Below are 23,785 nucleotides of genomic sequence, written 5' to 3' on the forward strand. Positions count from 1 at the left end.
GACAGTGAATCGAAGCATTTGACATCTGCTCCAGATGTGTGTGCAATGCTCAGTGCCCAGCACCTTGGAGGTGGGCAGGGCTGCAGTGTTAGCACCAGGGCAGGTGCTTCTCCTCTCTTTCTTTCCTCTGGCAAAGGGCACCCAAACAAATCACAGCTCCTCCCTCTCGGTCTTTTCAGATCACCAAAACCCCACAAGAAAAGCCAGCTTGAGCAAAGTTGGCTGCGGTCCTCCTGCGAATCTCACTGCAGGAGGTACAGATGGGAAATGAGGAAGCATGCAGAAATCTAAATGCTATTAAACAGACGTTGGGAAAAAGCAGTCCCGGGGAAGCAATGCAGGATAGCACACAGTGAGAATGCCCTCAGACCATTGTGCACTTCCCTAACATGAGAGCAGAGGATTCACCTGCTGCCTTAAGGAAAGGGGCTGAGATGCTTCCTCGCAATGCTTCTCTGCAGGGATGCAGCAACCAGCTTTGCCCCTAATTACTCATTTCCAGGCCCAGGGCTGCTGAAGGCAGCACAATCCCAAGCACCCCTTGCACCCAGCATGATGCATCAGTCCTTGTGCAAACTCCTCCCAGCACCTTCCCCACAATGCTATAATCCCCATCAGGCCCTATGTGATTGAAGAGAATTTACTTCCAGGGAGGAACCAAGTGAACTGTGAAGGAGAAAAGGAGAAAACCACCCTGCGACACCCAGAGAACTCAGAACTCATCACGCTGAGGGAAAGGGAACATCTTTGGAAGTAGATTCCTAGGCAGACAGGAATCTTCCCATCCAAGATACATTTCTGATTGTGCAATTGCATGGAGGTTATTGCAGCACAGAGCAGCAGGAGGAGGCGGTGGTTGCATGCACACAGTATTTAGGGGTGCTGCATGCAGAGCATATTTAGGGACACTCCTTCCCACAGCCCCCCGGGGCCAGGGCACTTCCTCCATTGCTTCCAGCCTCACCCGCTTTGCATGACACTGCAGCAGAGGAGGGCAGGGGGAGACAGCTTTATGGAGGAGTAACTTTCAGAAAATGAGTCTGCTTCAGCCTGTTTGCAAGGATGAAAGACACCAGAAAGTCAAGACAAGGCACTCAGCTTTTCCTGGATTACCTCAAGAGAAGCACAGAAACCCAGAGTTCCTCCTCTCAGGCTATTGCCTGTGTTCAGCAGCAGCCCCTGGCAGGGAGCAGTGAGCACCTTTCCCCCCCTCCATCTCAGCCTGCAGGGCTCACAGGAGCAGCAGGCAGCCAGCGTGCCACCAGGAGGCACAGAGGCCATGAAGTACAAACCCAAGGGCACAGACACACAAACAGTGAAGGAAAATGCCACCGAGGGCACGGGGGGACTTCTGTAAAGGAAGGTATAGCTAGGATCTGGTATAATAGCAAGGTTTTCTGCAGAGCTCATCCTGGCTGCCCTTGGCTAGGAGGAATTTAAGTCCTGCCTGCCTTACTATGGCAAATCCCTCCAATCCACTCAGCTGTTGCAGAGAAGGCACAGCTCTGTCTGCCCCCTGCACACAGAAAGGATCCATGGGAACTCCTTAAGGGGTCAAAGGGTTTTAATTAGTTCTTCAAGCAAGTTTTGGCCCACCAGCTCCCAGCAGAGCAGGGCATGAGTGCCCTCTGGATGAACACAGAGCATCCCCACCCCGCAGCCCAGCAGCTGCTGGGAGCACTGCTGCCCACAGAAAGCAACACCACATCTGTAACACATCTGGACACACCTGAACCACCCCAGCAGCTGCTCTGGGGGAGGCAAACATGACAGACACTAGGAAATAAGCTTCAGCTCCTGCACCCAGGCCGCTCCTCCCCCAAAGCACCTTGTGGCTGGGGAAGTCTTTTGCATGAAATCCCATTGCATGGCTTCACCCTGAAGGGAGAAAACCACACGCTGCCAACAGCCCCCTTTTCTCTATACTATAAACAGCAAGTGGAGAAATGCATTTGGCTCTTCTTATAGGAGGAAGCAGCCTGAAATGCTCTGCATGGCACTATCTCTGCCTCACAACCATGAATAAGCAAGGTAGCAGATGCACAGGGCCCAGAAAGACACAGCTAAGAGCCACAGGGGCATTCAAGCCACTATTAAAAAGTGCATTAGCCCTTATAGAAAATAATGGCTGCAAATATGGAGGAGGGAAAAAAAGGGGAGGAAAAAAAAGAAACAAATCCCTGCTGGATCTGAGACAAAGTTCTTTGGCTCCATGAGCAAACTGCCATTTGACCCATGGAGAGCTGAGACAGCTGAGGGAGCAGAGAGGCCGGAATGAGATCCTAAATTGCTCCCATCCCCACTGCACCGGGGAGTTCAGATTTATTCAGCCAGAAATCTACATGGAAGACACAGTGGGTTTCTTTTGTGCACAAGGAAAGGAGAATGCAAACACAGCTTTCCCCCTGAAGGAATATTAGTACTAGCAGAGAGAGTGAGAGAGGGAAAAGGAGCGCAGAGCAACAGCTCAGCATCGCAGCCGAACGGAGGGAAGAAGCCGGGGACAGCTCAGAGCTCAGCCTGTTCGGAACACCGGGCGTAGGGGAAGGCAGCGGGTGGTGGGGATGCTCAGCATCACGTCTGGCCGAGCACAGACCCAGCTGCCCGTGGAGCAGCTCGACTCTCTCCAAAAGTTTTCTCCTTCATTTAATCAACAGATGGAGGAGCTGCGTGGGTTTGCTTTTTTCCCTTTATTCCAGCAGCCCCAAGCCCTACCCTGACACAAAGCAGCGCCGGCCCCGGGACCGCGGCAGCGCGACACAACAGACGGCATTGAGCTCCGGCACCGAGCGGCACGGAGCCCCGCGTCCTCCACAGGTGACACAGCCCAGGGACCGCACACCAAGAGCCGCATCCCGCACCGCATTCCCCCGCATCCTTTTCTTTAGGGCGAGGACGCCGGCAGCAAAGTTACCGAGCGCATTCCCGCTGCTCGCCGAGCTCCACGCTGTCGGGGGGTGCGATAGGGATGCAGCCACCTCCAAAACCCTCGGGATCCCCGCTCTACGCTCAGCGCCTCCCGTGTGCTCAGCACCCCCCGCCGCCCCCCGAAGCGCTCCACAGCCGCATCGCCCGCTGCCCTCCATTCCCGCAGCCCGAAACCGAGCCCCACGGCCCCGGGGTCGCCGAGCAGAGACGTGTTTACACACAAACACCGTCTAATTAGCGGAGCTGGAGCAGAAAGAACTCATTTGCATGCTAAAGATTTTTTTTTTTTTTTATAAGGCGAGCCGCCTCAGTGGGGATGCATGCAAAACAACTCCGCAGTCCTCCCTCATCCAGGGAAAGGCAAAAAGCACTTCGAGGGGCAGAAGGGGTCCCCGCAACCCGAAATCCGGCTCCCCCCGCGCCCGCCCCGCTCGGAACTCAGTGCCGGGCCGGCTCTTACCGTGGCTGAGCAGGAAGCAGGCGAGCAGGAGGAGGAGGAGGTCTGCCTGGAAAGCGCTCATTCCTCAGGGTGGGCTCTGCGCCGAGGTGGGGGGCTCCGTGCCGGGGGGTTCAGGCCGCCGCCCGCCGGCTTCGCTCACGCGGCCCCGGCTCCATCGCCGCCGCCGCCGCCCCCCCCAGCTCCTCCCCCGGCAGCGCTGCCGGGAGTGGCGGAGCGAGGAGTGAGGCGCGGCGCTGCCCGGCTTTTGTGGGAGGGGGGAACCGGGCTGTGGGGGGAGTTACTTGTGAGCTAAGGCGAAAGGGGGGGAGGGGGGAGGCAGCCTGGCGGCTGATTTTTGTAATCGGGGGAAATTGCAATTCTAACCCCCCCACCCCTCCCCCCAAATAAATAAATAAAACAAACAAAAAAATCCCAAACCCTTACAAGATACAAAAACACAAAGAAAATGAAAGTTAAAAAATAACCGCAAGACGTACATATTAAAAAAAATCCACCTCATTTGCTACTGCACAGCTGCTCCAAACTCACAAGCAGCACGCGATGCACATAGGGGCACAAATATGACTGCAGTAAAAGAAAATCCTCCCCCCCCACCAGCTCACCCTGATTTCCTCAGAGGAGAACGAAGCAGCACTACAAGCACTTTGGAGTTGGACAACATCTTTCCCTCCTCACCCTCTTTTCTGGAGGAGAGGAGGAAGTAAAGCAGGCCCACACACCTGAAGTCAGGAGCCAAAAAAACGAGTCCTAACCGCCCCGACCCAGATTTAAATTACATCTGTGCAGCCACAGGTGTGGAAGGACCGCGCCGGGGGACGGGGAGGGGGAGCTCCCAGGTGGGGCCGTGGGGCTGCCCGTTTGTTGCAATGACCCTTGATGAGCTTTAGGGCTCCTTTCCAGTATAACAAATCAATAATGAGGGAAAACGAAACTTTTCAGCCAGCACAAACGCACATCGCACCTCATCCCATCCCATCCCGACCCCGGGAGGGGCAGCTGGGCCGCTCGGCACAGTTAGAGAAAGAGCGTTGGAAAGTAATTAAAGCTATAGGCTCTAATTACTCGCTGCTGTGCTGTAAGGTGAACTTCAAACGGGGCCGGCCCGGCTTTCCGCGCTGCGCCGCAGCTCCTGGGAGCCCCGGGGGGTTGGGAGGAGCTGCCTGCGCTGGGGGTAGAGCTGGTTAGTCGTGCTAATGAGCTGCCCGGGTTACCGCCCAGCTGGATCGATTGGGGCTCGTGCCGCTCTCGAGGCGGCGGTCCGTTGGCGGTTAAGAGGTGGCAGCTCAGGGTCGGCTGCTTCGCTTAACGCTCGTCCTCCCTCGCTCCGAAAATAAAACCGACGTGAGCACTTCTGCACGCGCGTGCTGCTTCCCCACCCCTGAGCTTTGGGACGGAAGGGTGCACGTTAAAACTGGGGGGTTTGCAGCCGTCCTCCCGCCCCTCGTGCAGCAGCGCCAGCAGCCCCAAAGCGCTGCGCGTGGCACGGAGGTGCCTGCAAAGGTCGGGGCGCTGCCAGCGCTGGGAGCACAAAGCGAGCTGCAGCTTAGCATCCACGCCGCCCCGTTTCAGCAGGAATCGCGTTCCTAAACAGCTCTCAGGCTTTCCCGGTGTGTTTTAGTTTAATCTGCAAAATGCTGTTTGCTTGCAGACCGTGGGTACTAATGCATATTAAGGCTGCTACACGTGTAAGGCTCCTCTGTGAAGCTTCAGAACTCCATTAACATTTTCATGGCAATTCTTTTATTATTTTTTTTCCCCCTTCCATAAAGAATATGATCTCCTGCCTGCATTAAAAGCAGCCAGATTTCAAACTTCCAGGAGAAGAGAACAGTTCTCTTCATTTCCTTCCCAGTGAAAACATTTCAGCTGGAAAATTCTCATCGCTGTAGCACTGACCTTTGTGGAGGTCTTTAAATCCTCAATGAAAGCAGCATGTAACTGCAAAGTTTTATTAACTGATTATCCCTGTGGTTCTGACTGGCTTGGCAATCAAATTTGATTTAGGGGTACTTGTATTTGGTGTGAAAATTCAGGCTCTGGGCATCATTTTGGGTTGCTGCAGCTGATGTGCTCCAGCCATGCACTGAACGGTGCTGCAACATTGCCTGGCCTGGGAAAAGCATTGCCAAAGGGAATCAGATGGGGTTTATTTTTGATTATGTAGTCAAAGCGTGATGCTGGGAATGAGAGACGGGCAGCCCCCTCTGTCCTCCAACTTTGAAAGTCAAAGAGGACGAAGCACGAAGCATCTTCCTTCATTTCCACTCTTCCCCCCCTTTGTTTTTTCCCCTGGTGTTCTGCACTGACAAGTGCAGTAGATATGAAACATCACAACAATGAACACAACTCCTTTTCTCATGCCTTTGACTCTCTTACTTCCAGGCTATTTACCAAGAAGCGCAAGAAACGAAATGTTCTGAAATACTGCAGCAGAATGGAAGAAAAAAAAAAAAGGGGAGAATAACATAAAGCATGTAAGCAACTTGGTAAAAATGAAGCAATACTGATGGAAAATTGAGTTTTAAACAGCAGGACAACAGCAGCTCAGATGGATTTCCTTCTTGGGTATTACAAAGCTAAGGCAAGCACCTGGAAGAGAGGCAGGCAGGGATATAATCACACGTTTCCTGTGCTGTAAAGGCTCGTGATGCTACAACACTGATTGGGAGCCTGCTCTGCTGCAGGCTCACCCCATGGCCACCCAATGCTGCCTCAGTTTCCCCCTCTGCTTGCTTGCAAGGTGAACATTGAGTGGGGAGATAGGCAGCCAAATGAGCAGGGTAATGGGAGGGAGGAGGTAACATCACAGTGCCAGGATGCTGAGGAAGGCCGGGAGACCTTTGCATTTCATAGTGTCCCATGTGAAGGGAGTGCAGCTGCCCCCCTGCCCCCCCCCACAGTTTGAAGGGCATTTGCAGTGCTGCAGTTTTCAATGCCACCAGCATGCAGTGCCAGCCCCTTCCCACGTCCCTCTGCTGACCCTTTTTGCAAACAACCCAGCACAGCCCTGGGATGCAGATATGGGGCTGTCTGTGCTTTCTTTCTCTCCTTGCCACGTGGACAGCTGCCAAAAATCTCTGCTTGTGGCACTTGATAAAGCTCTCATACAGTGAGGAGGGATGGGCAGCAGCAGCCATGGGGAGAGAAACGCTGAGGCCATGGGGGTGAAATGCCGCGCTGCCCCAAATTGAAGCACACCCATAACTTTCATGCTCCATGGAGACATGTGAAGAGGCAGAGGGCTGTGCAGTGCTGCAGAGCAGTTCATGGTCGATAAGCAGGGACCACTGCCAAGCTTTGGGGTGAAACTCTACATGTGCGTCTGGGGCCAAGCAGTAACTGCATGGTAAGGCCCATTGAACCTCTGATGCTGAAGAACATAAGGGGTTCCCCATCCAGCTCTGAGTTTTGCAGGCTCCCATCTCTGGGGGCAGCATGGAGCTCTCAGCATCCCCATGGGCTGCGTGCCATCAGATGCCATGGCACTGCTTGGTGGGACTCTTTCTCTCTGCCAGCGATGCCTTCTAGTGCTCCTTTGTGCTGCTGTCACCCTGAAAGCTCTTTCGGAAATCTGGCCTGGACTTCATGGCAACGGAGAAAAGCAATGGATGCACAGAAAATCCCCAAAGATGGATGGCACACAAAGGGTTAAATGAAGCATTTCTATAAAAACAATGCATCCCATTTTTGCTTGATTGGCACCTTAATTAGGCCTGTGTCCTTTTTCCTGCCACTGCAATCAGATTGGAGAAGAATGGGAAGCTTCACACCGTTATATTTATCTCAAGATTACAAGATTTCCATTTTTTTTTCCAGTGCAAAGGAGAGAAACAAAACAAAACAAAAAAACCACACACAAAAAAAACCAACCACTGCAGCACCTTATAAACGTGGCAAAGGAATTATGTTATTTAGGGCTCAGAGAAAGCATGGCTTCCTGATTGCAGCACAAGGATTAATTTTATTGTGTTAACGAGGGATTGTTATTGCTATAGGAGAATGGGAAAGAAAAGTTCTCCCTTTCAAGTCTGCCAGCAAGGAAATGAGGGCCGGGGCACTGAAGGCAGCATTGAGTGCAAGAACTCCAGCAAAAGAAGGGAGCCGGGGTCCCTGCAGCCTTGGCCATACGCTTTGCCTGCCCTGGTGCAGGGGTTTTGCTCAGGAATAAATGGCACAAAAGCTGAACGGCCGCCGGGAAGCGCCGGCTCCTCTCTGCCCTGGGAAATTCTCTTTTTGTTTGATTGAAGGTCCATAAAACTGAATAACTGCACAGCAATGGCTCTGCGATGCTCACAGGTCCAAAAAGGAGAACCTCTGGTACCCCTGCACCTCCCTCCCTGCCTTTTCCCATACCCCAAAGCACCCCAAGTAGGGGAAAATCCACCAAAATCCCCCCCCAGTTCCTCCTTCTACCCCTCCACGTGAGCCAACTCACTGCTCTGCCCCACCTTTTAATTCCAGAGGCTTTCCATCCCCAATCAAGGCTGAGCTTTGGGAGGAAGGCAGTGCTGGCTGTGGGCAGTGGTCCCCGCCCTGTGACGTGCTCAGGTCTGATTTGCAGCAGAGCAGTTCTTCATTGAGCAGAGATAGAAATGATGCCATTTGATTGAGGTGGCTAATTACACAGCTCAAAGAGTAAATTACAGCTATCAAATATCCCAGTGAATATTCACTTACAAATAGAGATGGAGGAAAATGAAATTTTTTGGTTTGCTGGCAATTTTGAAATAAAAACATTGTCTCCTTTGGGGGATGTTAACCAAGCCTTCTGAAAACTCCTCTGCAACTGTTAAATTCAAACGTGCTTTGTTGGAGGCCAACTGAGCAGACTGCTCTGATAGCCCTCAGCCACTTCTTTCCTATTTTGAGGTTCTGTGTTTTCTTCTGACCTTTGGAAAACATTTGCCCTCACTTCAACATTTTTCTTTCTTTTTTTCTTTTTTTTTTTAAGTGACACCATTGAGAGAACAGTGTTTTCTCTATTGGGGCCATGCTGCCCAGGTGTGTTTCCCCTAAGGGTCCCCTGGAGCTGCTGTGCTGCTGAAGACTCCCTGCCATACTGCCCTCAGTTTCTCCACCAGCACTGAGAGAGCTCTGTGGGCAATGCAGCCATTGCCTGCCAGGTCTTCTTGCTGCAAAACCCTGCAGCAATCACTCCTCCTGTGCTCCTAGGAGTTTTCCCTTTGCATCCCTGCTGTTCCTTCCTCCTCCTTCCCCTGGTAATGAAAGGGAAGCATGGCTCGGTATGTCTCTCCATGCTTGCAAATTGCTGGGGCTGATTAGGAAACAAAAAAATGAAGACAGTTTTCATGTATTTTCCTCTTCCTTGGCCCTCAGAAGCAAAGCCAAAGCCCACAGAAACCCCTCCTTCCCCCATGTCTCATTATAAGCAGTGTTGTGCATCCCAAAACTTCTTGTCCCAGTGCTTCTGGGGCCCTTGGGGATCCCCTAATTTGCCCCGTGCCACCCTTTGTCCTGGGAGAGAGGATGTTTTGCCATGTGCAAACAGCACGCAGGAGCACAGGGGACTTGTTATCCCATCCTCTCCAGCTGTGGGGCTCAGCACGGGATGTGAGGGCACACGTGGGGTTTTCAGCCCCCAGGAGCTCAGGTCCCTTTGGGGTCTGCATGGGAGGATTGGAAACAAGAGAACAAAACACTGAGCTGCGTGTGAAATGCATGGCAGCTGAGCTGTGGTCGGGCACTGTTTGGGTGGCGCAGTGTGGGCACAGCCAGACAGCACCCCCTGCAAATGTCAGACTTTGGGGGTTGGCTGCATTTGCAGTGTGTGCTGATGGCACTGCATGGGCTTCGTTGTGTTGGGCAGAGGGGTGATTTTTCCCTGGTGCATGATAGATTTTGCCCTAGCATGGGTCACGGAAAGCCCAACATTGATGGGTTTCATCTAATTTCAATTACAGTCATTAAAACTTTTGCTCGCACGAGCTGAGCCTTTCCAAAAGCTGTCAAATGACAGCCCATTAGAGAGCGGTTATTTATAGTGGGGAATGTTAATTTTACAGGATCACAGACCAGTGATTCAGTGCCTGGCGTTGCTGAAAGGAATCACTCACAGGAATGAGTGTTCACTGACATGAAAGCACCCCAAACCCACAACCTCTCGGCAGCAGAGCTCCAAGAATCTGTCAGAACCCATCGGCAGCAGCCTGGGAATTCATGGGCAAGCTGGGGAGGTTTGGGCTCTAAATCCATGGGGAGAAAGGAGAGCATCACACACTCCAGAGCCCATCAGGAAAAGGGCTTGTCTCCCCTGGCGATCCTTCTGCTGGGCTGGCAGCACTGTCCCTCCCTGCTTGCCCTGCGGTGATGCCACTCAGTGGCCCAGCAGCTCCTTTTGGCCACCTCCAAGCACTGGGGGAAGGGGCAAGGAAAGAGGGACAGGATTGGTACAGCCCAGGTCAGGCTGATCTCTGCTCCCCTGTCTGCCCTGCTGCCTAATATCAAGCCCCTTTGGGCATGGGCCTCCCTCTTCCATCATTTCTCCAGCCCCTCCTGCAGCTCTGACCTTGTCTGAGCCACCGAGGCAATATAAAGTAATACGATAATCATAGCAATGATAGCAATAATCATAATAATAAACCACGCTATGGCTAGGGCACCTGTCACCTAGGCATGTGAGTGCCTATGACAGCTAGCTATTACATACCTAGGCTAAGTGTAGTGGTGCCACGGCTGAGTGTTAACAGGAGAGCAAGGGAACAGGAATAGGGAATAGGAAATAGGCTCTGATAGCACTGCTGGAGTCTGGAGGTCACTGAATGGCCCCCCAGACCCTGCTGGTAATGAATCAGCAACAACAGAGAGATGTTTTCAGGTATCTGCAGAGAGAAAGGAAGATGCTGTGCCACATCCCTGCAGGTCGGGTGAGGTTTTATTGCAGGATCAGCAGCAGTGAGGGACATCGCTGCAATTCACTCCGGCCAAGTTTATGAGAGGAGCATGGCAGGGGCTCTGGGGCTGTGAGCACGAAGCACTGTTAAACCAATGTATCGAGGACGGTTTGGGCTCTGCCTCGCTGCAGGGCTGTAAATCTATTGGGGATGATTCGCTCACAGGGTCTGTGTTTGTGTCTATGAAACAGGGAGGGAGATAGCGGGGTGTTGGGGAACAATGCTACGGGTGGGGGAGAAAGGCAGCTGGGACACAGTGCTCTTGGGGTTCTGCACCACTGCACACATTATGGGCATGGCTCGTGGTGCAGCAGTTTTGCACACAGGGTTTTCCCTTTGTTTGGGTGCCTAAGTCTCCTATGTGGCATTTCCAATGCCCCAAAGCACAGTGTGGCAGTTTTCAATGACCATCAAACAGGGGAACTGCTGAAAATCTCCTGTCTGACCCCACCAGCATCAAAACGGGCCCCCCCAGGACCACCCACCACCCCACCCAGCCCTTGTTCCTGCACCAGCTCTGCCACTTTAAGCTGCTGGAATAACTTCATTGCATGGACCGCTTCACCTCCTCTCTGTACCTGCAACTAAGCCCATCTCCCACTATTCCCTTTGATGACTTCTCTTCAGCTGCTGCAGAGGAGAAATGCTCATATCAGCAAACAGATGGCGGCTGAGGCATGTAGCATAAAATATATTTATCAAGGCAAACAGCCGTAGCCCATTTCATCCCAAAGATTTCTATTAAAAGTTCTCTGGAGCTACAAGCTGCTCTGACTTGCAGCCGGAATAAAGCCGAGGGGACAAACAGCTTTTGCAAAGCGTTTCTTTCCCTCCCTTAGCTCTTTTCTTTGCAGCCTGAAGAAAACCCGACCCTGGCTTGAGGGAGCATGGGCACCGTGAGCAGCCCTGGGTGGCTGGGATGTGAGAGCTGAGAGCATCACTGCGTGTGTCCCTGAGGCTGGGGCTGGGCACACTGTGCATGGAGCTGCAGGCTGGATGGGTTTTGCATCCAGCGACGCCTCTGCTTGAACCTGGGTTCAACCCAGACCCCAAAGGTGATTTTCTGCCCTTTCTATTTCACTGTTGGCTTTGTTTTCATTCTTAAGAGACCTTTGTGCCACATTTCCAAAAAAGAGACATTTGGAGGAAACGCAACATTTTTCATAAACTCAGAGTAGATTTTTTTGGGCAGACATTACTTTCACAGTGTTGTAAAATTCCCAGCTTCTGCTGCTGCAACATTGACAAAACCATGAAATCCTCCTGGAATGGAAATTTCCATATTTCGTGTGAAATGCGCCATCCAAACGCTGAGCTGACGTGTTGGCTCCAAAATCATCCCAAAATGGGGGGTTCCCATTTTCATTTCTGCCAGAACCCTCATGGCTGTGGGAAGCCAGGGCAGAAAATATGCTGGGAGCAGAGGTGGACTCAACATCGAGCCACAGAGAAAGGCAAAACCAGAGTCCATTTCCCTCTGTGATGTATCTCTTTATGTCACCTGCTGCGACCCCCAGTTCCCCCTTTGCTCTCTGCCTGTGAGGCACCCCATCTCAATGAGGAGCTGCAGATGGAGATGTACACCGCAGCCACCTCCCACTCATTGGCATTTCACCTTATCCAAAATAGCCCTAGCAAGCCAAACCATCGCTCTTTTCTTCTCCCCTCTCTCTCAGAAGACCTTTTCTCTTTCTTTTCTTTTCAGTGTGCTCACAGGATCGCAAACAGCATATGCGCAGTATAAAATATTCCTGGCAGTCCCTCCTTTTTAATTGCATGCTGCTTCCCCAGCCAACAACTACACGTTTCATCCCAAATTCAGCTTGCTATTTCGATCAAGCAAGCAGTGGGATGAGAAGTTTGCCCTAAAAATGTGCTCAGTGGAGTCGGGATGCCATATGTGCGTGGAGGTGCTGAGAGCTTGTTGGCTGCCCACAGAACTGGGAAACCACGTGGAAGGGGGCAGTGGGATTGGGGGGAGGCCAGAGGCCTGCCTGGCTCCTGCAATGTCTGCATGACTCTGGATTATCTCATTCCTTCTCCTTAAAGCTTTGCTGCTGGAAGGATACATTGCAGTGAATTGGTGCAAACCCGGTTGGTGATGCTCCTGGAAGATGCAGGAGCTGTGAGCAAAGGGGGAGCAAAGGAACAAATCCCTGTGTTCCTACTTTCATTTATTGCCCTAAAAAACACCTTCCAGGAGCCTTTAAATGAAGAAATGAGCTCGAGTTCACCGAATAAACCAGCCACATAGAAACGCTTCTGCCTCTATTCTGAGCAGAATTGCGATGGGGAAGCAAAAGGATTGGGAACAGAATGCCTTTTGGTAATAAATGGTAATTATTGGTAATAATGAACTTTGGGGTTCATTACTCAGGAGATGAACTTGAAGATCTTTATGGATCCCTTCCAGCTTGAGATATTCTATGATTGTTGCAGCCCAACATCACTGTAACCCAGTGATGCCCAATTATTGCAACCCTTTAGTACTCTTTCAACCCAGTACACATTATTTTTGCAACCAAATATGATATTTTTATTGAAATACTATTGCAACTTGGTGATACACTGCAATGCTGAAGTTCTTCCTGCAGGCTGCATGAGCTTGGCTACTAGCAAATCAAGCTAAAGTTGGAATAATTCACATCTTTGTACTTGATTGGCCGAGTCCTGGCCATTACTCTGCAGCCTTCCTAGAGGCAGCACGTAAATCACTCCACCAAAAGAGTGTGGGACTGAATGAGTGGATTCAGAGGATGCTGGGTGCACTGAATATTCGTCCTTCTTGCTTCAGGCATCCCCACAGTTTCCCAGTTTCCAAAGCCCTGGGGAGGACCCTGAGCTGCTGTGCATCTCCTGGGCTTTGGCACATGGAAAGGGGAGCAGAGAATCACATCTCACCTCCAAAGCAGAGACATGAAAGAAGGGAGAGCAGAGAGATAAAAGCCACGAAGTGGCAGCAGGAGGCAGGGAGAAGAAAGATACCAGGAGAACAAGCTGGCTCCCAAAATATCCCTTGTTGTGCTGTGCTGAAGACCAAAAACTTGCACTTGGAAGGCTTTTGCAAGGGGAGAGGCTGTGAGCTTTGCTGCAACCACTGCCTTGGGGTCCTCAGTGGGTTGGCTTTGAAATAGCAAAGCTATCCCCAGGGCTCAGGGGAACTGAATTTTGAAAGGAGTTTGTAGCAAACACCAGCTGAACCCATTGCTGAGGCAAATGAGGTGAGCAGGTTTTGGGTTGAAAAGGGAAAAGAACAGAGAGTCAAAATGCTTCGTTTCTGTGTATCTCCAAATGAAATGCTTGGACTCTTCATTTCAAATGCAGCTTTTACATGGAGATGTGTCCAACCAGAACATGAAATGGGCTGGGAGGTCATTGCACAGTGCTCACCTGCCCTTGCTGCACCCCAGCCCAGGGTTTTGGTGCTTGCTGTGCAAGGCTTTTCGATCAGCAGAAAAGAGGCTTCATTCCATCTTTCCAATTCATTGAGTAAAGGGGGAGAGGGGGAGTAATAACAAAAAAAATACAGAATTAACTCTAAAAATGATCTTCTTCTGAAAATAACCTAAAAATAAACTCTACAATAATCTCCCAGGTGAAAATTTCTTGGAGCCTGGCTTGTCTCTAGGAAACATTCCAGCATTTCTAACCAAAATAACCAATAAAACCCCATGTTTATCCAAAACTGGTGATAGCAAATCAAACAGCAGCAAGAAACGAAGCCCTGAGAAGCATTTGGAGTTTGTCAGTTTCCTTTAGTCCACATTTGGAGCAGAAGAGATTTCCCTGAGGGTTTACTTACTAGCATTAAATATATATATATATATATATATATATATATATATATATATATATATATATATATATATATAAAATCAGTATGATTCAATTTGGACCAAAACTGTCATCTTGGTATGAAAACTCCAAATGTTCAATTTGAAGTATTTGAAACCAAAATTTCCAACCAGATGGGATAACTGTGTCCACGGGCAATGGAAGAGCCACTGATGTCATCTGCTTGGGCTCCAGTGAGGCATTTGGCACAGCCCCAACAACATCCTTCTCTCTAACTTGGAAAAGTGCAGCTTTGATGGGCAGACTGTTCAATGGATGAGGAACTGTTGTGAGATTCCACCAGAGAGCAGCGCTCAATGGATGGAGATCAACGGCACTGGTGTCCCTCAGGGATCATTACTGGGACCAGCCCTGTTGAACTCCTCCATCTTCAGGCTCAGCTTTCATGCCTGTTTCCCTCAGCTCTGATTTTCCCCATTCACCTTTTTCTTCTCAAGGTGTTTCAGACCTGGAAGCCCTGTGTGTATGGAGCACAGCCCCCCATGTCTCCACTCCCCACCTCGATGGGCTTTTCACCTTTCCATGCACACTCCTGACCTCCACTGCAGCAGCTCTCTTAGTGAAGATCTACCTGCCTGCTTCGCTTATTCCCAGTGGGTTGAAGGTGGGAAGGGGAGCAATAAACCCCAAATTTCAGAAGTGACATCCTCATATTGACCCAACCATTTAGAAGAACGATGGCGATTTCTTCAATGAGGCAATGGTTTCTGGAGTCCCTGATTTGAAGAGATGCCAGCCCTTGGGAACATGCCTTCTTCCTTTCAGCATCAGCCAGCAGGGTGGGTGGGATGCAGCACTGGTGGATGGTGCATAAGGGTGTAGGTCAGAATACAACCTAGCACTGCTGCCTTAAATGGGAGCTCTGAGCAGCCTGGGCTGGCAACCTGCAACAGAAGTAAAGAGGAGTTCCTGTAACAGAGCCCAGGAGTTGAGGACAAGATTAAAGTCAACAGGCTTGGAAGAGAAGCAAAATTAAAACATAAAAACTCAGATTTCATTGCCAGAAGGAAACGAGCAGACACCATCTTCTAAGGTTGTTAAAAGAAGAGCTGTCATTACAGTGTGCTGCCGGACCCACAGCAAACTTGGCAGTCTTTAATTCGGCTTGAACATTGCAGCCCTTCTTTTACCATGGGGGAAAAGTCCTGGCTGGCACACACTGACTGCTTTGTGCCTGCAGCAGGCTGGATGGCTGCTCATTTCCCAGAGCAGAGGTGAGCAATAACTTTATATGGACTCCCAGATTTTATAGGAACCTGCATCACCGCTGCTCTTACACCCAATGGAAGCAACAGTTTCTCAGTCAGAAACCACCACAGGGGCTGCATTTGGGGCCGAACACTTTGCATCCACTTCAAACCTGACCTCCCCACAGGCACCACAGGTTCATTCCCCATGAATTTGCCTGGCACTGAGGTCCTGCTTACCTTCCCCTGCCCTGGGTTTCCTGACTATAAAGCTGCTGTCTGCTGTCACAGCTCTTTTATTTTTTTCCTTTGTCCCCCCCCCCTTCCCACTCTCCCCTCTTTAACCTTCTGATTCCTCAGGTGATTTTCTCCAGCAGCTGCAATATTGCAAGTCATTTCTTTGCTGCCCCGGGTTTCCATCAGGAGCCCCATCCCACACTGGGATGCACCTCAATGATGCGCCCACACCCCAGAGCCCTCGTGCAGCGCCGCTTCTTCCTGGGGAACGAATCCTTAACCCCATTTTCCTCCTCTCTCCCTTTTCCTGTGCACAAGGCACTCACAAAGCAGCCGCCCCTTCCTCAAGTAGCCGTGTCAGGGCTGAAGGGATTAGCAGGGTGTTCAGCCACTGTCCACGCCTCGCAGCGCCATGCATTCCCTTTATCTCAGGGAAGCAGGCGCCTTGGCCGCCAGCCCTGCAGGGATTTATCGGGGTGCCCTGGAGCTGCTTCTTGCTCTCGTGCTGGCTCCTTCATCCTCACCCTCTTAGAAAGGGATGGGAAAATGCAAATAGTTTCCTATGAGAGCTCGGGCTTGGAGATGTGCACGTGGCTGCTTGGACTTGTTGCCACACTGTGGGGACAGAGATGACCCCTGAATACTCATCCGAATATTCTCCACCCCCAGCTGCCAGCCAGGACATGTAGATCCCACCCCCATATCCTACCTGCGCCATGCATCACCTGTACTGTCCGATGTCTTACACTGTGCACGAGATCCTCTTCTGATGACAACCAAACCCCAGCTTTCTCCTGGTTTGTGGCATTCCTGCCACCTGCAGGCACTGCAGCTCTCCCCCATCTCTGCTATTTCATCTGGATGAACTGGGGAAAACCGGTCCTGTTTGAGTCCCTTTGGCCATTTTTGCAGCCCTCTTGATTTTGGGAGCACATCCCTGTGGAGCCCCGTTATTCTCATTTTACCAATGGGAAAACTGCAGGTGGGGAGCAGGATGGTCAGAAGTTCCTATTTGTAGATGCTTGGCGGCACAGAGAGCCCTGCTTGCCAGCAAGAACAGGCTGCTGTGAGCACACAGCAAATCACATCCCTGCAAACACCCCCGGTAAGCATTCAAAAATCACTCTGTGCTTTTAAGGATCCACACCATGGCCATGCAGCCCTCGGCCCAAAAATCTCCCCCAGTGGTGCTGGGTGCAGAATTAACGCTGGGAGAGCAGATGCATGGTTAACAAACCAGAAGGGAAAACAACGACTTAATACTTTCTAATTACTGTCCCAAGTAAAGCAATTACTCCTCATTCACACGTGATTGCTAAGAATAGCTTACAATGAAAAAGCATTTTTTAAGGATGCTACTTAGTAAATTTTTATTAACCAACAAAGTAAGATATTTATCCTTCAGCACAGCCCCCATAAATACAGAAAAGACATTACTCAGTAAACAACTGAATCAGTACTGTGCTTAATTGCTAGGAATTATTATCAGGTTACTGCAATTACTATAAATTGCTAACAGGAGGAACCCTTAAATCATTTCTTAAAAAAAAAAAAAAAAAAAAAGGGGGGGGGGAAATCTTACTGATACACTTTGTGACATTACAAATAATTTGGGGGACAATTCTGAGGGGAATTTTTCATGCAGAAGAACAGGAGAGGGGCTGCACAGGGAGCTCTGCAGTGCGCATGGCTGTAGGGTCAGGCTGGGACAGTTTGGTGCAAGAGTGAAGTTTCAGCTACTGCACAGCCCTTGGACTTTCTGCTCACCACCTGCAGCCCAGGTACAGAGGAAAACTCTATAATGGAGAATTCTTATGCACCTGAGAGGCAGGAGGAGGATTCGGGCAGCTCTCATTGCACTGGTCCTTAGGGTGGCCATGTCTTTGGCATCAGCCCATCTCCTGCATCTCCATGATTTGGGGAGATGGAGAAAGGATCATAGAACCATAGAACGGTGGGGTTGAAAGGGACCTTAAAGGTCATCCAGTTCCAACTGACCTGCTGTGGGCTAGATGCCAATCACCACATCAGGTTGCCCAACCTGGCCTGGAGCAGCTCTAGCGATGGGGAAGGCATGCAGGGTCCTGAGAGCCCATAGGCACATCTTCAGGTCTACGCAGCTAAAACCTGTCTGCCTATTCCAGCTGGATCTGTGGGTCTAATAAAAGGTTTTATCAGGCCCTATAAAGTCTCTCCTCTCACAGCCTCAGACATGGCACAGCTGCAGTGTTGCAGGAGCAGACATGGCCGGGTATTTCACTTCGGGCAACACTTGTACAAAATTGGGTGCTATCAATCCTTCCCGCTTCCTCTTGTGTGAAGCGAGGATAATGAGCAGGACGTGTGAAGTCTTGATCAGCTGCTGCTGGTGCAGCATGGCAGTGTTTTCAGATGAAAAGCGATGAGGGAAAAAAGCAGTTATTAGAGCAGAAGCGCATTAGAAAGAAAAAGAAGTCTGAATTTCCATTATGCCCCTGGAGCTTGACATCTCCGCAAGCAGCACTATTTCCATTATTGCTTCCCTTATTATTACATATTTGGATTCTAGACACCCCACACGTTTAGGCCCCAGGGCTGGGCAGGAAGGACCGCTCCCCAGTGATGCTGGTTTGGGTCTTGGTGGCATCTCAGCACCCTGTGCCTCTGGGAAATGGCTTTGTGTAATACTACCAGCAGCTGCCCATCACTGATGGAAAAAGAGTGGGACAGGAGACACCTGCAGGTGTTTTTCTGTTCACACTCCATAAGGAAAGGAAGTGCAGGAATACCCCCCTGTGGTTCTGCTCATGCTTTTGGGAGCTCAGAGCATTCGTGGCACAGTGGTGTCAGCACTGCACATAGCTTTGGGATGGAGAAACATACTGCCTTAGAGCTGTACCTCCTCCTTTGGTTTCTCCCTCTTTCTTTTCCTTCACCTTTCTGTAAGCACACAGGTCAGGGTCCCACTCCTTCCATCGTGAAAAAGCAAAGGCCAGGAGCAGCTGTTAAATGGAAATAGCATGAGACCTGCAGGCACGAGGATCTGCCTGCTTGGATCCCAGCACTCATAGGCTGGAAGTGGACTGAAAGGGCGCAGAAAGAACAGGAGGAGAAAAGAGGATGGTGGGAGGAAAAAAAACAAACACACAAGACACTGCAGATGATAAAAGGATTTAAAGAGCTGGCCCCAAATCCTCTTGATGCATCAAACTGTGGGAGGCTTAAGTCTGCACTGCCCCGTTGGTAAATCCTCACCCGTGCCGACACTGTGCTGCTGTTGCTTTGTTGGAAGGGCAGCCCGTGGCTTCCTAAAGTGAATGCTGGCTGGGCTGCAGGTCCATCCTCACTGACACCATTTCATCCTTGCAGGCTGCTTTACCCCGGGGTTTACGTAAGCATCCCCAGGATGAGATGGGGCTGAAGATGAGAGCAGGGCAGACAGAGCACCGAAGCAGCTCTCTCCCCAGTTTCTAAACATGAGTCAGCAGGATCCCTGTTTTCAAAGCTGGCTGCTCTGAAAGAGGCATTTGCATTTCAGAGAGATCCTGCTTTGCTCTCCCACTGACAGTGTTTAGCTTTTGTTTAAAAGCAGAGCTCCTCCACCGCATTGCAAAAGGGGCCGAATGGAAGAGACAAGAAGTACGAGCCTCTGGGTTTGATCATTTCTTCCTTCATCTCTACCAGCAGAGCCCCTTGCCAAGAGGAACCTCTTTAAAAATCCAGTGCTCTTCACAAAGCAGTGAAGCAGGGGATGTGGCTGCCATGGGCACATGCGCCCACCATTTCACACACTGATGCTCTCACAGGCAAAAGTGCTGGGGAGAATTCATCTCCTTGGTAGGAACAGCTCCTTCACCCTGTGAGTTTATTACCCCCAATGGCTTGTCCTAATGACAGAGACCTCAAAAATAGAGCATACATGTCTTGTAAATCCCTCCTGCTTTTGTGCAGGAAATTGCTCTGCCATAAGGGGCTAAAATGCATCACCTTCCTATGCTGGACACCTTTTCCTTGCATTCTCAAGTGTCCTGGGTCCCACGCTGAGGCTGATAACAGCCCTACTCACATTGTAGTGCTCACATGTTTATTCCCTGCCTGCTGCAAGTCACTCATTCTCAGAAGTGTGCCCAATTTGCTGTGTGGCCTCCCAGAACTCTGGGCATGGAGAACAGCAGCTCATGCACTGATGATGCTCTAATGAAGGAACATGATGGCATGAGCCATGTACCCACCAGAGTCCTTCTAATCTGCTGCAAGTCATCGTACATTTCCACAAGGACCAAATTTAGGGCTGCAGGGAAGGTTCCACAAGGGAGTGATCTGAGGACACTGCGCAGGACTGGGGCAGACTTTGCTATTGCAAAGATGTGTAAGCTTGGAATTTTGGTTTCCATATCTGGAGGTTTGACCTGAAAGCTCAGGATGGGATGTTTAAGATCCAGAATCCCAAACCTAGCTACTCTTACTATACTTCAGTTTCAGATGACCACAACTTGAGGTTGCTCTGGACATTGGCATTCTCTACAAGGACAGCCCTAAAAATCAAACACAGCTGCTCTGGTATCTTTTTTACCTTCCTTGCAAATCAATCTTATCGGCTCCTAAGTAAGTAGAATTGATTCAAAGCATTCAAATAGTCCTGCTCACACCTTTCCCTTCTTTTTTGGAAAGAATGAAGGAAAAAATGTACTTACTAGCAGAAGACCTCAACCACAAAGGAATCTCCAGCAAGATCCCCTTGCTTCCCTTGCCAAGCCTTAAATGAGGGCTGGGAAGGGGTGGATCCTGGCTGCAGCCCTTCCATCACTCAGTGCATTGCATTCACCTGAGCTGCTCTGGGCTGGCCCTGCCTTCTCACCAGGTGCTCCATCAATGCTTCAGGCTGTGACTTAGTTTCTCTACTACAGTACCACGTGGTGTAGCATGGGATGGGAAACCCATTGCATCTGCACAGTGCCACCAGGGAGTTTTGCTCCCCGGGAGATGAGTGTAAAATTGACATTTGCAAGTTGGCATTTTTGTCAACTTTGCAAAAACCCATTTGCAAAGGCTGAATCTCACAGCATCTCTCAGCTCAGCCCATAACCCCGGGGATGGCATCACACCTCGTGAAGACAAAGCCTGAACATTAAAAAATCCAGACACCAACGTGTTATTGACAGCAATATATTACAGAGGCACGGGAGAGGAGTGCAGTATTTATAGACCTAAGTAACCCTCAGACACAGGTGGCACTTTTTGACTCCGTACCGCTCTCAGTGCTGGATTTTGTTTCTGCCTGAGGATTATTTAGGAAAGAGTTATTATCGCCTCTGATTTATTGCTCTGCACTGGGGGGAACTCTTCCCTTCTGCCAAGACAATTAGTGAGGCCTCTTGGAGAGCCACTTCACAGAGCCACAGCCTCCACTCTGCCACTGATTGCAGACAGACAGGTGAGGTGAGGATGGATGGAGAGGCACTGAGCTCCATCCCCACCATCCCCAACAGTGGCATCTTCCTCTGTATTAAATGGGCAGCTCAAATCCTGGAGCAGTAGCCTGTGAGTTGTTTTCATGAAGATTTCTTTAACTCTTCTGTGAAGTTTCAACTTTTTTTTCTCCTTTTGGTTAGGAAAAGCAGGCTCCTGTGCAAGCAGATGCAGATACCCTTTTTTGGCTGTTCTGCTGTGTTTTACTCTCCTCCAAAACAGCGACAGCACTCATTGCCCACTGCATCCTCCCAGGCTGATGCAGACTATCTAGAATATAATCAGAATACAGTCAATTAAGGACAGGATTAGACTGAGAGGAGGTTAAGAGGGCTGTGACAATGAGACATTCATACACAAGTCTTTCCCTTCCACCCTTCACAGTCTGAGCTGATTCTCCCAAGGTCCATCGGAAACAAGCTGTTTGTTAATGCATCTGTGGGCCCAATGCAAAAAAAAAAAAAAAAAAAAAAAAGGAAGAAAAACACCCCAGAAAAGTTGTTTCTTCACCCAGCTGCCCTTGTGCCAAAACTGCCCCATCCCTGCTACCTGCTGGTTGATAACTGCCTGGGAAATCAGGTCTTTCTGCTCTGTGCAAACAGAAGTTTCACCTCTTTGCTCTTAATCTGTATTACTCCCTGCCTTTCCTCTCTACCAGAGTTTCAAAAGGAGCCCCAACCCATCATTTTGAGGTTGGGCAGAAGTGGAGCTATGGATTTGGGTGGCACTCGTGGAGCTGTGCTTCGAGTGAGCAGGGCTGGAAATCTCAACCCCTTGCCAAAAACAGAGCGTTAGCTTTAACTATTTGAGCGACTTTGCCCCATGGTTGCCTGGAGACAGGGAATTGGTGGCCAGGAGTGCTCCTTCAGGTTTGTGTTTGTGTCCCTACAGCCCTCAGTGTTGTGCAGGCGTTGATTGCGCTGTGAGCGTCTCTGTCTCTGCTCAGCACTTCTGTGTGGCCAAAAGCACTTTGGGGTGGTTGAGCAGAGCGTATTCGTGACTGCTGACAGCACTTCTTGTTTCCTCTTCCTGCAAGAGGATGGCTGAAACACCAGTGAAAAACAGGGAGTGTTTGGAGGTCGAGAGCAACTCAGTGTTTAGAGGATCATTGCTGAAGTTATTGCATGGATAATGAGCCCACCTGAAAGTATGAATAAACTCTGATTTATATAAAAGCTCAAGAACAGCTAGAAGTGGAGTGGAGGGGTGTGCATGTAAATTTCAGTCTGTTTTTATTGTTTCCACTGTGATTTTCTGAGCTTGCTGTGGTGAGATCTGCACCATGAGCCAAGGGCACTGGCTGCTTCCTCCAGCTTTGCACATCTGGAAATCCCACTGCGCACCGACTGCTTCCTGCAGCTGCTGAGGTGGGCATCACAGCACTGAGACTCATCACAATGGACACTATACAGACCATAGAAGCAGAAGGACAGTGCCAAAATGCCAAGGACCTCAAACAAGAAGCACAAGCCTTGCTGTGCCTGAGGGATGTCACTCCCCAGCCATGAAATACCTGTGCCTGTTGTGGGGGAAGGTGGCATCAGGACCGCAACACTCTTAATGGTCCAGAAAAGTTGGAAATAATCTCACTCTGTGTTTAACGAATAATAAGTAAACATGTATACACACACACACACACACATTGCTAAGTTTTGATGATCACTTTTGCTTTTTGCATGGACACCCAAAGAGAGCCTAGGTCCTGGATGAGGAGCTGCTCCCTGCAAGCTGAATGCATAAAAGCCTGCATGAAGGGAGATAAGCCTTCAAGAAACTGTGCTGGGAAGTGCAGAGGCTGAAGGAACCTCTTTACGAACACGTATGTTAATTTCAGGTCCATAATGAAGAGCATTCATCCTGTTTCTGCGCTCAAGTTCGTGGCTGAGTGAGAGCTGTCCACAGAGAGCAAACCCCACACAAACTGCAGAACCTTGCCTGAAAGTTGTGGAGGATTTGTTTCTTTGGGAAAAAAACAACCCTGCTCTTTCCACATGTCACTTACCCTTTCATTCTATAGGCTCAAAACAGGGCTGGTTTTGCCCTTGTGCCTCCTCAGCTCCACCAGCTTGGCCATACACACAGGGCATGGATGCTGGGACTCAGGGACGGGCCCCTCCACGCACTGCCTTGGGGAAAAGAGCAACAAAACCCACCAAACTCCACCTGTGAACATCCTGAAGCCTCAATTCCTTCATCCCCACTGCCTCCCTGGGAGCTGTGTAATCCAGCTGAGCGTGTCACCTCTCGGGGGACAGACTCACCCTCTCCAAGACCTTTAGTGCCAAGTGACACCGTTATCCAATTTCCTCCTAATTGCACTAACAAGGATGAATTAGGACTTTCATCAACGGGGGCGAGTGATCAGTTTGGAGTCAGCCATGGGCGACGGAGCCAGAGATTAAACAAAACTATCATGTTAATGTCTAATAATACAACAGCAAGTGGAAATTAAGCACAAGACAAATATGCTGTGCCGGCGACATTGGAGAGTTTGTTCTTTAAACACGGCGTTATTTTAAAGGCAATGCTATTATTAGGGCCATCTAACTTAATTTCGAAGGCATAATAGAAAAGTAAATGTGCCGCAGTTGCACTTTATGTGCAATTTCGAAAACAAACCCAAACTGGGGGAGAATGCTGCGTGCTGCTGAAATAGCCACTCCAGCTGAATTCCTCTTTGATATACGTTAATTACCTCCAGCAGGGGAGGGACAGCTTCACTCAGAGCTGTGCTCTGTGCAGATGAAGCTCTGAGAGCA

General features: G+C 50.1%; 1 protein-coding gene and 1 long non-coding RNA gene across 6 annotated transcripts in view; both read right to left on the reverse strand.

Annotated features, from left to right (window-relative positions):
* Positions 1-4,080, reverse strand: part of KIRREL3 (kirre like nephrin family adhesion molecule 3) — a 235,421-nt gene extending 231,341 nt beyond the window's left edge. For 2 of the 3 annotated variants that reach the window (XM_048968580.1, XM_048968578.1), the window contains exons 1-2: positions 3,991-4,080; positions 3,389-3,653 (exon numbers count right to left, since the gene is read on the reverse strand). In XM_048968580.1, the coding sequence (XP_048824537.1) occupies positions 3,389-3,449 (61 nt within the window). In that variant the 5' untranslated portion in view covers positions 3,450-3,653; positions 3,991-4,080. The remainder of the gene's footprint in view (positions 1-3,388; positions 3,654-3,990) is intronic. The other variant, XM_048968581.1, reaches the window with a different exon arrangement.
* A 10,108-nt stretch (positions 4,081-14,188) lies between these two features.
* Positions 14,189-20,279, reverse strand: LOC125703674 (uncharacterized). Of its 3 annotated transcripts, XR_007380922.1 has the most exons (5): positions 20,252-20,279; positions 18,457-18,559; positions 17,577-17,940; positions 16,288-16,435; positions 14,189-15,038 (listed from the first exon to the last, which is right to left on the reverse strand). It is a non-coding gene; the product is annotated as an uncharacterized LOC125703674 (long non-coding RNA). The 3 variants fall into 3 exon arrangements; XR_007380919.1 differs by lacking the exon at positions 16,288-16,435; XR_007380920.1 differs by lacking the exon at positions 16,288-16,435 and having other exon boundaries at positions 18,441-18,559.
* Positions 20,280-23,785: the final 3,506 nt, after the last annotated feature.

This window comes from Lagopus muta, chromosome 22, assembly GCF_023343835.1.
Source record: "Lagopus muta isolate bLagMut1 chromosome 22, bLagMut1 primary, whole genome shotgun sequence".
Classification (NCBI taxonomy): Eukaryota; Metazoa; Chordata; class Aves; order Galliformes; family Phasianidae; genus Lagopus; species Lagopus muta.